The sequence below is a fragment of the Maniola hyperantus genome, chromosome 14, assembly GCF_902806685.2.
Source record: "Maniola hyperantus chromosome 14, iAphHyp1.2, whole genome shotgun sequence".
NCBI lineage: Eukaryota > Metazoa > Arthropoda > Insecta > Lepidoptera > Nymphalidae > Maniola > Maniola hyperantus.
In genome coordinates this window covers 9,697,397-9,713,102 of record NC_048549.1, presented here as the reverse complement: position 1 = coordinate 9,713,102, position 15,706 = coordinate 9,697,397, and the positions used below count along the sequence as shown (strand labels likewise).

The 15,706-nt window shown below is 38.8% G+C and overlaps 1 protein-coding gene across 9 annotated transcripts in view; it reads left to right on the top strand.

Annotated features, from left to right (window-relative positions):
• Positions 1-10,604: 10,604 nt before the first annotated feature.
• The window catches only part of LOC117988160 (collagen alpha-1(XVIII) chain-like), a 196,824-nt gene continuing 191,722 nt past the window's right edge, over positions 10,605-15,706 (top strand). For 7 of the 9 annotated variants that reach the window (XM_069503077.1, XM_069503082.1, XM_069503076.1 and 4 more), the window contains exon 1: positions 13,405-13,541. In XM_069503077.1, coding sequence (XP_069359178.1) covers positions 13,438-13,541 — 104 coding nt within the window. In that variant the 5' untranslated portion in view covers positions 13,405-13,437. Of the gene's footprint in view, positions 10,906-13,404; positions 13,542-15,706 lie in introns of those variants that run through there. The other 2 variants (XM_069503081.1, XM_069503080.1) reach the window with 1 other exon arrangement.

The window sequence follows — 15,706 nt, the reverse complement described above, 5'->3', positions numbered from 1 at the left end:
ACGTAAATTTAACGCAACTAAATTCCGAAGTTATTTCGAAACAATAAACCACCTCGTAAAACAGCAAGTTATTTTATGCGGCCCTAGAATTTTATACCATATTTATAACCTCCAGAATAATTTCCTCCCTACATTTAGGCAATGGTCCGACCGCCGCGCCGGCGAGAAAACGACTAACTATCGGCGATTTTCTCTCTTAAGAAATGCACAATAAATGTACATTCCGTGTAAACGAAAGATATGCATCCTATCAAAAGTTGCTCTCTGACTGTTCACACTGCCGGCGCCGACTCGCTTTACTAGATTTGTCGCTGAGCGACGAGCTTTCAGAAATAAACTCACTCAGCGATATTCGTCCAGCGATGCTCGCGCGCTTGAACACGTGTGATTCGCGCGCAGGTTTGCACCGGACTGAGCGACCGCGGGCGAATGGCGCGAGTAATCGCTCGTCGCACTTGCACACTCGCTTATAGCCCGGCGACAAAACTATCGAAACTACACACTCGCTTCCCATCATCATCATCATCATCAACCAATAGACGTCCACTGCTGGACATAGGTCTCTGGTAGGGACTTCCACACGCCACGGTCTTACGCCGCCTGGATCCAGCGGCTCCCTGCGACTCGTCTGATGTCGTCCGTCCACCTAGTGGGGGGTCTTCCAACGCTGCGTCTTCCGGTGCGAGGTCGCCTTCCCGCTGATCACCAACTCGTTTATAGTTTCTAGTTCTACTCGTTTCTCGTTCATCGTCGGCGGTCGGACCACTGCCTTATGTTCGCAAGAAAAGTTTACGAACACGCTCCCATAACGCTGATTGCCGAGAGCGATCCTCTGGGAACTCCTAACTCCCACGGAATCATGGTTAAGATTACATACAACAAAGTTGCGTAAGAAGCAGGCGTTATTATTATACAAGGAACCAAAAGCTTTATTGTGCTTGTAATCCGCTGAAATAGATCAAATATGTATGGTGCAACATGCAGCATGCGATATGCACCGACCGCCCTCCCACTGCTTAACATGCAGGAAAAGCCAGCCACCAAGCAAGCAATACGCACCACCACCACGCAGCATCACACAGCAGAGGGAGGGTGGTGGCTGCACCATACAGATTTGATCTTTTTCAGCGGATTATAGCAAAGGCTATTCGTAGATTCAGCATCTATACTAATCTATAATAATAGATGAAATTGAAGTATCTGTCTGTAATTTTGAAATAACTATCTCATATTAAGGTTATATGGTTGTTTGAACTGTACCATAGTGAATCACACGTTTTTTAAATTTTTGACTTTCTGTCTGTTTGAACGGGCTGATCTTCGGAACGGCTGAACCTATTTGGACGGAAATTTCACAGACTTAAGGAGAGATTTAAGGAGAGATTTAAGGAGTAACATATGCTACTTTATTAACCGACTTTTAAAAAAGTAGGAGTTGTGTTTTTCTACCTATGTACACCGAAATCAGCAAGATTTCTGAACCAATTTGCGTATTTTTTTTTATCGATACAGAAACTTCGAACTTGTATTTTGGAAAATCAAAGAGTTAAAATAGTTTTTATTTCTCGTTCAAAATGTCGAAAAAATAAGACTGCAGTATGGAACCCTCGGTGCGCGAGTCTGACTCGCACTTGGCCGGTTTTATTATATTGTCAATTGTCATCGAATAAAAAAGGACAGGGAGCCAGAGCTTATATTAAAAGGCCTTTCTGAATGAAGCAAGTCTTGTTTTCAAATCATGGTTCCATGCCCATTATGATAATTATAATATTATGGTATAGATACACTACTACTAGTAACATAAGCCGTAAATTCAAAATAAATCTCTCCGCATTTCTAAACAATATCATATTATTTAAATAACATAAAATTCACTCTTTTCATTTTTTGCTCGTTATCTTATCCCGCGCTAGGAAAAGCACATCTTTTAACATTTTTCATATTTTTTAACATAAAATTTCACATTCCTGTACAATTTAAAAGCTTGATACATTTGAAATTTTATATTAAAAATAATGCATTAAATGTTATTTTTGCTTATAAAACTAAAAACCTCATGCGTTCCGTGGTCTCGTGCAAACAAATTGTGCTAATTTTTTTCCATGTAGATGTATGTAGCGTGCTGTAATTGCATGTAGTTGTATGTGAGTTTTATTATACAAAAACTTGTTACGGCTAAAATTACCTAATATACTGGATAGTAACTAGTTTAAAATCAAGTTTAGTATTTCCCTGAGGCTTATTAAAAGAACAACTCGAAAATCCATACCAACATTATAAATGCGTAGGTGTGTCTGTCTGCTAGCTTTTCACGCCCCAACAGTTTCCGATTTTGATGAAATTTGATACAGAGTTAGAAAAGCGCGCGGAAGGACATAAGCTACTTTTTATTGTAGAAAATTAATGAGTTTTCAAAAACCTAAATCCACGCGGATGAAGTCGTGGGCAATGATTTTCTTAGCAAATCACAATTTAACCCCACAATTTTGCAAATATCCTGATATCATTCCGAGTATTATGAAGAACTCTCAAACATTTATTAACTGTACCTCAATAATGTTCAATATTTAATTGTTTAAAACGCATATAGCTCCGATAAATTAGAAGTGCATGCCAGGAATCGAACACTGAAAAACCCGAGATGCTGAAATCTTAATCACTAGGCTGTCACCGCTATAATTTAGTTATACTAGAAACATCAAACAAACTAGGAAACGTAATTACAAATGCAGTCACAAAAGAGGTCCGTAACGCGAATTCGTATAAACATACCGCACACGGCACGCTCGCTGTGACACGTTTCAACGCAGTCGCAGCAATCTAAATTGTAATTACGAAGCTACTAATGAAAAGGCAAATTACAGCCTTTCGTGTGACGTATATTCCTGAGACTAATTTGCGTACGTATTTATTAAACTAAAAACCGTACTGTTGGTGGAGTAGTAAACGGAAGGATATGGAAACAAGTCGTACTTAGTTAAATAATTAAAAAATATGACTGCCCTGTCTAAAAGCTATAAGTAAAATGACTTCCTAATTACCGCAGCGCACTGCACCGCACCGCAGCGCACCGAACCGTATCCGCACAATAGTACAAAAAACAACACTTTTCAATTTTGATTTTATTTTCATGGCGGCCTTTTAAAAAAAATATGGTTTGTTGTTATAGCATAGTCTCAATAGAAATACATGTTTCTGTGAAAATTTCAACTCGACCTATTACTGTAAGTCCGCGACAGGACGAGATGACACTCGCACGGCCCCCACGCTAACCCGGTGCGGGCGAAGCGCGGGCGTTGTGCTGGTGTGCGGGGTGTCTCCCCGCCTCATACCCCGATTTCCATCTCGATCTGTCGCGTACTATACATGAACTATGAAAATATTAAACTAGTACTTTTTTGGGCAGCTTTTTCCGTGGTCGTATTCCACAATAGATATCATAATTTAGGAACAGTGTCCATTTACACAATAGCACCGAAACTCAGAGGGGCTCAAATTTTGTCACCTAAAAGGACGCTCGTTTGCTGTGTCACTAGTCACCAATTACAAGTCTGATTGCTGTGGCTAGGATAAAACTGACTCCGGAGTCCGGATATCGTACGGGGTTCGTCCATGTGAATATTCGCATGCGAGGTCTTTTGTGATTGTGATATGATTTTCCCCTAATTTTGTCGCATATAGTCCAATGACGTATTTGGGTATATTAATGTCACATTAGCGATCTGCGTAGTGCGTAGTGGATGTGATGAAGCTGTCAAAACTCAAAATTAGTATGAAACTGGAAATCAAGTTGTAAGCAAAAACTATTTTTTATTCGGAATGATCCGTTAATCCGTAATTCTTTACTTAGAGGACTGATGACGTTATTGGTGTAGTGATTAACATGTTCGACTGCAGATAACGAGGTCCCGGATTCCATTCCTGGGTCGGGTCAAAAAAAGTTTTTCTGTACAGAAATTCTCAGTACCTACTAGCCCGGAGTAAGGAATTTGGTGTTCCACCCCCATGCTTGGGAGAGCACGTAAAGCCGTCGGCCTTGCGCCTGATCTCTCGACGGTAGTGTTGGATTTGCGCCCCACCGGGTTATGAGAGTGAGGGAATAGAGGGTGCACCTGCGTTTGCGCACATACTTGTGCACTACAATATCTGCCGCTAATCGAATTCGGCAATTTTTGCTAAACTCTATATACCTACAGATTAGCCGCCGTGACCGGGAGAACATTATTAGGTACTTACTACTTTTCCTTTTATATATTTAGATTATTATGAAAATACAGTGACTTCTAATAACGCCAGAGATCAAAACAGCCTGGGCGGAGCATAATCACGAGTGCAGTCACAAAAGACGTTACGGACGCAAATTCGCATAAACGAAGCCCATTTGGCGAGCTCGCCCGTGACACGTTTCAGCGTGGCCGCAGCAATCAAAGTTGTAATTAGCAGCTAGTGAAACAGCAAATTAAACGTCCTTTCATGTGACAAATTTACGTGAGACTCGTTCCGAGGGGGTGCTATTTGGTAACTGGACCCAATTGGGTGGCGAAACTAATTACAGTCTAACTGTTCTAGAATTTTAACGAGTGGAATGAGTGAGATAATTTTAAAGGCGACTTGGGAATTACGAAATAGGTCATAATTCCGTTAAGTCTGAGTTCTGTTCCACATTAATATTCTAGCAAGTAAGCCGGGAAGTGGACGTAAGCATAGTGATACCGAGACTTATTTCGAGGCGAGGGTGTTATTTGGTAACTGGATCCAATTAGGCGACGAAACTAATTGCAGTCTAACTGATCTAGAATTTTAACGAGTGGAATGAGTAAAATAATTTTAAAGGCGACATAGGAATTATGAAATAGGTCATAATTCCGTTTAGTCTGAGTTCTGTTCCACATTAATATTCTAGCAAGTAAGCCGGGAAGTGGACGTAAGCTTAGTGATACCGAGACTTATTTCGAGGCGAGGGTGTTATTTGGTAACTGGATCCAATTAGGCGGCGAAACTAATTGCAGTCTAACTGATCTAGAATTTTAACGAGTGGAATGAGTAAAATAATTTTAAAGGCGACATAGGAATTATGAAATAGGTCATAATTCCGTTTAGTCTGAGTTCTGTTCCACATTAATATTCTAGCAAGTAAGCCGGGAAGTGGACGTAGGCATAGTGATACCAAGACCATCGATATAAATGACAAGATAATAATGGTCAAGCGAACAAAATTTTTCACGGTTTTGGAACCAAATAAATCAGCGCCACCTCTTAGATATACCCGTTTGAAATCCAGACGTACGAATGATTCACGCGATTTTAAAATTTTATTATCTTGTAAAATCGCTACCACAATGATAAATACGAAGGTGTGTTTGTTTATTGGTTTATTGGTTTGTTAGTTTGTCCTTTAATCACGTCGCAACGGAGTAACGGATCGTCGTGATTTTTTGCAGGGGTGTATAAGACCTGGAGGGAGACATAGGCTACTCTTTATCTCGGAAAATCAAGAGTTCCCACGGGATTTATAGAAACCTTAATCCACGCGTACTCAGTCGCGGACATCAGCTAGTACTGTAACAACATGAAGACAAAAATATCGAACATTTTGAGAATAATAATTATTATTTGGTGCGAAAATAAATGTGGTCATGGGGCAAAATCGTTCCTGGAGCACCGAAATTCGGAAGCAGAAACCGATTGTCGTATATCGCTTTGTTTCGTGTTGACGAGTATCGGTTTTATGTTTTGCGGGCTGTAATTAAAGCAGATAATTAAGCAATCATTTGTGAAGCGAGAGGCGGTTGTTCTGTGGTACTTTGGGACAAATAGTTAATACGATTTGGTCGATGGCGATACGAGGAGTAAATTACTTTTGTATATATTAGCATTGGCTTGTTTACTCTATCATCATCAATATCAACCGATAACCGTCCACTGCTGGATTTGGTCTCTTGTAGGTAAGGAAATGACCTCTACTTGCCACGGTATTGCGCAGCCTGAATCCAGCGGCTCCCTGCCATTCGATTGATGTCAACTGCCCATCTAGTGGGTGTTTTTCCAACGTTTACTCTATAAGTACTATAGTGTTCTTATATTACCTAATAGCTTCGCTCCAGTGGAATTTCAGAAAAATCCTTAGTGGTGAAATTTTCATAAACCAGTATAAACCTATATGTCCATATTATAACATTAATTGCTTTAATAAGCAAGTGATATTTAATTAAAATATTGATTTTAATTTAATCTGATATTAATATGATATTTAATTAAATAGCCTCAATAGCTCAACCGGTATAGGAGTGGACTGAAACCGAAAGGTCGACGGTTCAAACCCCGCCCGTTGCACTATTGTCGTACCTACTCCTAGCACAAGCCTGACGCTTAATTGGAGAGGAAAGGAGAATATTAGTCATTTAACATGACTAATATTCTTTAAAAAAAATTAAGTAGTTCAAACGCACACTGAAAAGTTAGAGGTACGTGCCCGGGATCGAACACCCGCGACCTCCGATTAGGAATGCGGACGTTCTAACCAGTAGACTATGACAGTTTATATCATTACTAGATGATGCCCGCGACTTCGTCCGCATGGATTTAGGTTTTTCAAAAATCGCGAGCTCTTTGATTTTGCGGGATAAAAAGCCCATATCCTTCCCCGGGATGCAAGCTATATCTGTACCAAATTTCGTCAAAATCGGTTGAACGGGTGGGCCGTGAAAGGCTAGCAGACAGACAGACAGACAGACACACTTTCGCATTTATAATATTAGTATGGAATATGGATTATGTATAAAATTAATTGTTATTTTACTAACACCAAATGGATTAATTAATGTCGCTCTAATAAATAAATTGATCGATTGATTGATTTTATCTATTCCGTGTTTGTCAATTGTCAATACTACAAATATTGGACGTGGTTTGACGAGTTAGTTTTATATTTATCACACCTATTGAACAATAAGATCTAGCGCGCACTACGGTAAATTTCCGTACTTTTTTTCCCGCAAAATCTGTGAACTATAGAACTATATAGAAGCGCGCGCACTGCGGAGTTAATTTCGCACCGGATTTTCATAGATTTAAATAAAAAAATTACGGATTTTAAAACGCACCGCAACGCACGCACCGTAGTGCGTGTTAGCTCTAAGTGTAACCCCAGCAGCTGAAGCACAATGTTAGAGTCACGCACACGAAGGGTTCACACACATTTTGAAATTTTTATTATATTTTGTTGTTATAGCGGCAATAGAAATACACATTCTCTAAAAATTTTAACACTCAACCTTAGGTAGTGTTAAAATTTTCAGAGATTTTTTTTACGGTTCACGAGATACAGCCCGCTGAAGATAGACAGACGGACGGATGGACAGAGGAGTCTAGTAGTGGTAATAGGGGTTCCGTTGGCACTCTTCGGGTACCGAAACCCCTAAGATACGGCCCTTGAAACCCACACAGTTGTTGTTTTCCTACAGGTCTGACTGCCGCATACAAACTCCTTTAGAAAAACACACAAGTACAGTACGCGGCCGAAAGTGATGAACATCGGCAACATGTAGAGCACTCATACCCATATGACGCTTTGTCGGCCTCAACGACCGAGACAGTGCTATAAAAATCTGCTGTCTCCTTCTAAAGATCGATGTTCATCTCTTTTAGCCGCGTACTGTATGAGGTAGTCATTCACAAAGAAACCCGTTAAGTGAATACGATTTTATCGACACTATTACACAGTAGCTATTTATAGAAAAAAAAATCAAACATTATAATGCATCGGTGGCCTTATAATGTCTGGCTTACTGACCTGCGGGTCGCTCCGAGCCCTATTCCGTATTACATAGACATACTAAGCTATACAAGCACGACTCGATACGAAGAAGTTTACTCTTTCTCTTTCAAGTTTCAAGTCTCACTCTGTACCGTATGAGAAACATCAGAAGGTGTGTTTGTTTGTTGATTTGTTGGTTTGTTGGTTTGTTGATTTGTTGGTTTGTTGGTATGTTGGTTTGTTGGTTTGTTGGTTTGTTAGTTTGTCCTTCAATCAACGGACCAACGGATCGACGTGACTTTTTGCATGGGTATAGTTAAAGACCTGGAGAGTGACATAGGCTACTTTTTATCCCGGAAAATCAATAAGTTCCCACGGGATTTTTAAAAAACTAAATCAGCTAGTTATTTTATAATATTTTATTGATACAATAGAACTAAATACGTACTTACGTGTCTCAAATCCAGGTTCTGCATGGACGCTCTCATTATACCAGCATAAGGTTCATTTAATCGCGCCATGCTTCACACAACGCGACGCGTAACGCCTGACATCTGAACGAGACCTAAATATGCGAAAAAAGTGAAACTTCTTAGATTGAAATCAAAGCACACCTAAAAACTAAATTCAAATTAAATTAATCCCTTGATTATCATTAGCATAGATTAGTAATAATCCAGCGCTCCAAGGCGTGGCGCCGTATCTGACTAACCAAGCTCTTAGGTGTGTACGTTGATTCACGCATGTTTTTGTCGTTTCGTTTATTTTAGTTACACCGAAAAAATCTTCTACCAAACCGAAAGAAGGTGCACTTCTTAAATCAAACATCATTTAGCTTCGGTGACCGTTTTAGAGTCTAGCTTACTGACCCGCAGATCGCTCCCTGTAAATCTGATGACTTAGATTAGATGACTGAAATAAATGGTCTTGTAGTGCAATAGTTAGGTATCCCCTCTGTATAACATGTAAAATTTAAAAGACTGGTTTTTTTCTCTTGTTTTTGTATGACTTATTTAATCAACTTTTTGACTATTATATAATTTTTGAAGATTTTGTAATTTATATGTACATGTTTCTAAAAATTTAACCCTATTAAGTGAAATCTAATATTAATTAATATTCATATTAGATTTGTAACATTTATTTATTTATTTACTCCGTACTCGCGTGTTGCATACATTCTGTGCTACACACATACGACTCGCTACGACGACGTTTACTCTTCTCTTTGAATAAACTCGCTCTGTAGCGTAAGATAAACATTATTGCACAATATTTTATTGATATAATAAAACTATAGATAAACACTTCAAAGAAAAGTTTTGCATAAACGCTCTCACTATATCAGCATAAGTTTATTGACCGCACAACCTACTACGCAACGCTTTGCATCTGACCAAGACCTAAGCTCCCACCGAATACGCAAAAAAATTGAAACCTTCTTGGATTGAAAACAAATGAAATCAAAGCACATCTAAAAATTATAATCCTTCAAATTAAAGCAAACCCTAAATGATGATTAACATAGATAGGTGCGGAGGTGCGGCGCCATATCCTAACCAAGCTCCGTGTTGATCACGCATGTTTTCAACGTTTCCTTTTAGTTACACCGAAAAAATCTTCTACCAAGCCGAAAGAAGGTGCACTTCTAAAATCAAACATCATTATACTTCGGTGGTCTTTATAGAGTCTGGCTTACTAACCCGCAGGTCGCTCTAAGCTCTAGTATTCACGTATTGCATACATTCTATGCTATACAAACACGACTCGCTGCGGCAATGTTTACTCGTCTCCTTCATGTCTTCAATAGACTATCCCTTTGAGGTAAGAGAAACATGATTGTAACTAACCATTGATATGAAATACCAATATATATTATCACTACCATAAAATATGGAAAGTGCTTGTTTTATTGGTTTTTAATCAATCACGTCACAACGGATCGACGTGATTTTTTGCTATGTGTATTAAAGACCTGTAGAGTGACAAAGGCTACTTTTATCCCGGAAAATCAAAGAGTTCCCCACGGGATTTTTAAAAACCTAAATCCACATGGTCATCAGCTAGAAAGTTATAAATCGATAGTATGTCTGTTGCAAGGCATAAATTATTAGAAATAGAGCGCTATAAAAACATGAAAGCTCTAAAATATCCTGATTAAGTATCTACCTACCTATGTCATTTTACTTTTAAACAAGACTGACATTAATAATCAGATTGCGCAACAGAAAAGGCAATGCACAAGGATAAAGGGTCACTTTTCCGAGTTAGAATTTTTCGAAGGTTCCTGTGTTTCCTATCTATAAGTTCGTATATCAATGTTTCCAATACAACAATTCAAAGCACAAGTCACCTCGCCACAAAGCGCTTTCAATGGAGCACATTTCAAAATCCCCTCAATAAAACAAAAGCAGCCGAAAGAGGAGAGAAACTTTTTCAATATCCCCTCATAACAATAGCCTTACTTTTTTATTCCTATCCAATCCTTAGTCGCACCCGGTATAACAAAGATATACAGGCTGATTAAAAAATATACCCGTAATATATGGGCCGCATTCAAAAATGGAATTGGGCGAAAATAAAACCACAATGCACTTTTCATTTCCTCGGTCCATACACGCACGCATTTACGCACACTAAACGACAGTACGAAAATATACTCTGTGTGTATCGTCCCATATTCTAGCTCATCTCGCTGGGTTCACTATGCCGACTCCAGGGGAAATTGCGTCTAAGCGTGCCGGGTGAAAGTCGCTTTTCCGATATGGTTACAGGGTGTTGGAAGGGCGTCGCGTAAGCTACGGGCCACGTGCACCTCCACAACTTGCGCTTAGTTCTTCACGAACAGTGTGGGAGGTTAGTACGCTACATGAATAATATGTTCCGTCAATGTCATGCGCTTTAGCGCTCGCGAAAAAGCGTTTTCGCTGACGGCCTGCGGGTGTGTGCCGACCACGTGATTTTGACAGACGAAAAGCCGGCCTTTTCCATTTGTTGTGAAGCGCCTGTGACAGTGATTTTTTCCCGATAAGGCAATAAACGCCGATGTTTTGAGCGATGTCCGAGCCCGTGTGAGATCAAAGGAGCTGCATCAAGGGTGTCAATTAAATATTACTAGGGCAATCTACGTTCGAGATGGAGTGTGCTCGGTGAGTACGAAATGTTTATTAAATAATGGCCTAAAGCTTTTAGATTTTATTGGCTGTTTATAGCGTTTATTAGACGATTTATCGTTCGTTGAAATATTGCGCCCTTTATGTTTTAGCGTTGATAAAACATGTACCTACTTATTTAAGTAGTCATAAATCTTTTCGAAGATGTTTTGAAACGATATCGGGCACTCTTCAGTGTTACATCCACAAATTTTCAATCGACAAGAAACGTTCTTCTAAGGACTCTACATTGCATGAGAATTTTAGCCATAAGTCTGCGGAACCCATAATATTTCTACTAAGTATTTATTTGAGTTGAAGTTCTCAGGTAAGTTTCACAAGGTACCTAACCAAAAATATTAACCCTATATAGGTACCTACCACCACTCTACATGGTTTGCTTTACATATTAAATATTATATAATTCACAATATTCATACCAATTATAAACATAATTGACTAACGTTGTATATTTTAGCAATTTACAAATGAAAATTTCCACGCACCTATGTACATAATATTTATTTTAGTAAAAAATCAGTTGTACAATTAGTTAACATTTACTCAACAAAACTAGGGTCGATTTCGGCAAACTTTTGAACATTCGATAAGCGATATTACACAACTATAATAGTAGGTATAGATAAGCTATCTATTTGTGATACAAAGAGTGTAATGAGCCATTCCGCATTGTTTATGTATAGATAGTGTACAGTGCGCATGCTCCGCTACATGTCAACAAACTCAAGACATAGGTTGCTATCGTTGCTATGCATTGATATTAATTATTACCAAGGTGCTACTGAACTTAGGCGGTTCGATTTTAGTTTTGCTCTAGCTCTAGAGACTCTAATACATTGGCCCAATGCATTCGGCCAATACCGATCAACGTGTATTTAAACGTTTTTTTGCGAAATGCGCCATGATCCTTAGATCTTTGTGATTTCGGCACCAACGACTGGATCTCAGTTATAATTAACTAGCTTATGCTCGCGACTTCGTTCGCGTGGATTACACAAATTTCAAACCCCTATTTCACCCCCTTAGGGGTTGAATTTTCAAAAATCCTTTCTTAGCGAATGCCTACGCCATAATAGCTATCTGCATGCCAAATTTCAGCCCGATCCCTCCAGTAGTTTGAGCTGTGCGTTAATAGATCGGCAGTCAGTCAGTCAGTCCGTCACCTTCTCCTTTTATATATTTACTAGCTTATGCTCGCGACTTCGTCCACGTGGACTACACAAATTTCAAACCCCTATTTTACCACATAGGGGTTGAATTTTCACTGGCTTTAGGGGAAAAATCTGAAAACCATGAATTTGTGGTCACATCACACAAAAAAATTAAATTGTAGTCATAATTAACTAATAACTAATAATTAGTATTTTCAATTATCAAAGTAAGATAACTATATCAAGTGGGATATCATATGAAAGGGCTTCACCTGTGAATTCTAAACAGATTTTTATTTATTTTATGAATCATAGTTTTTGATTTATCGTGCAAAATGTCGAAAAAATGCGACTGTACTACGGAACCCTCGGTGAGCGAGCCTGACTTGCACTTGGCCGGTTTTTTATTTATTCAGATTTGTACATGTTAGCCTTGGACTGCGATTTCACCTGGTGGTAAGTGATGATGGAATCTAAGATGGATGTGGGCTAACCTAGAAGGGGTATGGCAGTTTTTATTAAAGTCAAGCGATTTAGAGTTCCAGTACGATGCTGCGTAGAAACCGATAAGGGATATGGTACTGTTTAATAAAAACTGTCATACCCGTTCAGGTGCGAGGTCGCCATTCCGGCACCCCGGAGTTGGGACCCCAACGTCTATCGGTCTTACGAACTATGTGCCCTGCCCATTGCCACTTCAGCTTCGCAACCCCTTGAGCACCGGAAGGCGCAGTGTTGGAACACCCCCCACTAGGTGAACGGACGACATCAGATGAGTCGCAGGGAGCCGCTGGATTCAGGCGGCGCAAGACCGTGGCGTGTGGAAGCCGCAACTACTGTTGTACCCTCTATTTAATAATCACTAAGAAATAATTTATTTTTCATGTAGTCAAATACCCAATTTTACTCAAGTAGACTGGCAGAGACCTCGCTTCGCTCGGTCAAAAAATGGTACTCGAACGAAACCGGGCGGCACCGCTAGTTAGTTCTATTTTATTATTTAGGTGCCGTAACTTTCGACACCTAAGTATCCAGTTACCGAGTTACCGACGCCTACATAACCCGCCTTCTAAGTTAAATACAGCAATCATAAATCTACGTCTGAACTCAACTCTCACATCATAAAGGGAGGTTACTTTTCATAATAAAGAGATAGCAATGAATACAAATAGCTTTATTGTAATGCTAAGTGCTGACTGGATTCGCCTATTGATTTTATAGCTACTGAGAATAGTGGCTATGATGTAATAATTGAGTGATGAGTAACTATAGGTATGCAAATTCGCTGTAAGTTTATTTTGTCTAGTACTACTTAGCTGATGCCCGCGACTAGTGTGCAAAAAGATAGACATAATAAATGTTGAAACCTGATGGAGTGCTTTGGCTTCCATACCTAAGTACTAGGAAAACCTGTGTTACGGGCACCGCTGTCTCCCCTTGGATCCATCAGTTACCTAAACCGTAGGTACCAATTTTTTGGCTATTTTTTATTAGAATAACAATATTAAGTAGGTGTGTGTGTGTGCGCTTACCGTAATAGGTAGAGGGCTGAAATTTCACAGAATGGGTATTTTATTGCCGCTCTATAACAACAAATAATAAAAATTTAAAAATGGCCGGCATGAAAATGAAAAAAAAAAAACTAAGAAGTGCTATATTTTGATGTACCTATTTCCTCTTCCGCGATATGTGTTTCCTACCAATTACAACCCGGGTATCTTTAAAACAAGAGTGAATAGGCATCTTCTAGGTAAACGCGTCCCATCTTAGTCCACATCATCACTTCCCATCAGGTGTGATTGTGGTCAAGCGTATACCTATAATGAATAACAAAAAAAAACCTATAATGGTACGGAAGTAACCCTTCGTATGCGAGTCCGACTAGCACTTGATCGATTTTTTTTGTATGCTAAGTAGGTATAGGTACCTATGTAGTATAGAAATTAAAAAAAATATGGTTTATTTATTGTATGCATGATGCATCCTACAATTAATAATAATTTAAGACTTTAACATACATAAAATATTAAATAAATATGTACAATAATTTATTTATCTCTACTGGATAGAACGGTTCTAAAAATGTAGGAATATTAAGTTTTGATAATGCTCAGAAGGTAATAATAATTAATCAACTATAAACTATGATGTTCCGAATTAATAAACTATGAATTTAACATTATCTTCAAATTTTGTAGTAAAATGAGTAAACTATAAAATTCAAATTTAACGGCTATTTTACATCAAATAATTACATGCAACTTGATAAAGATAGCATCGAATATCGAATCGCTTTTATCTTTCGACCACCCGGAAAATCTCAACATTCAAGATTCCATAGAGTAGGTAATTCATACAAACAAACAGCAACCCAACTTTATACGTGACTCACGTCTCACAACGCACCAACATTGCCACAGTGTAATTAATATAACCGGTATAATAGTCAACGCTAAAACTAAAACGCTTCCCCCGGGCGCCATCTCCACGGACGAGAGAATCGCGGCGATACTCTCGCTACATGAGAAGTAACTCTGTGGTCTCGCCGCGCCGTATGTTAAAATTATTTACAAACTATCGCCGCGATAGTATCGCCCTGTGGAGATTGTGACCCATAGAACTTGCATCGAATTTTGTCACACTCATACGGAGGGACTATCGCCGCGATTCTCTCGTCCATGGAGATGGCGCCTTATAAGTCTTAATCCATACTTCCATACTATTTGCCTAAATGCAAAAATATGTCTGTCTGTCCGGGGATGTACATAGGCTGTTTTTATCCCTTTTATCCCGAAAAATTTAAGAGTTCCCATTAGAATAATAAAAATTATTCTACTATCCGGGTTAGTTAAACTGGCCAAGCTGGTATCACCGATACGAAAATATTTATATTGTAAGTAGGTACCTACCTACTACATGTATGTTAAAAGTATGCCAAAAGGAGTTCGATACCCTTTTTCTCCTGACCCGTTGTGATTTTTCAAAATCAAAGAAAAATTAAAGCGCAAGTGGTTTGAGAGCAAAGATGCGTTGATTGCTTACAGCTTTGAGAAATTTGAAATGTCTCAAAAAGAATGCTCATTGGTATTTTCTTAGTAGTAGGTACAGACGAATGGAAAAGTGTATACGTGGCCAGGGTGAATACATTGAAAAGATCGATATCACTACCCCTATATTATAAATGCGAAAGTGTGTTTGTTTGTCCTTCAATCACGTCACAACTGAGCAACGGATTGACGTGATACATGGGTATAGTGTACCTAAGACCTGGTGAGCGACGTAGGCTAGTTTTTATCCCGGAAAATCAAAGAGTTCGCACAGGATTTTCAAAACCTAAATCCACGCGTACAAAGTCGCGGGCATCAACTAGTTGAAGAATAAAAATCATAATTTATGAGTATCTAATTTCTTTTGGCATGACCCTCGTACCTATACGTTTTGTAGAGCAGTGACATGCTACAATGATATAAAAGTCAATAAACTATTGTGCTAAGCAACATCATATTGTAAGCAAATAAGATTATTTTTTGTTAGTGCAAAGTTGATATCTAATTATCTTAAAAATAACTAAATACGATAACTCATGGCTCCAATTATTGTAATTACTAATTTATTGTTAGTCGTGG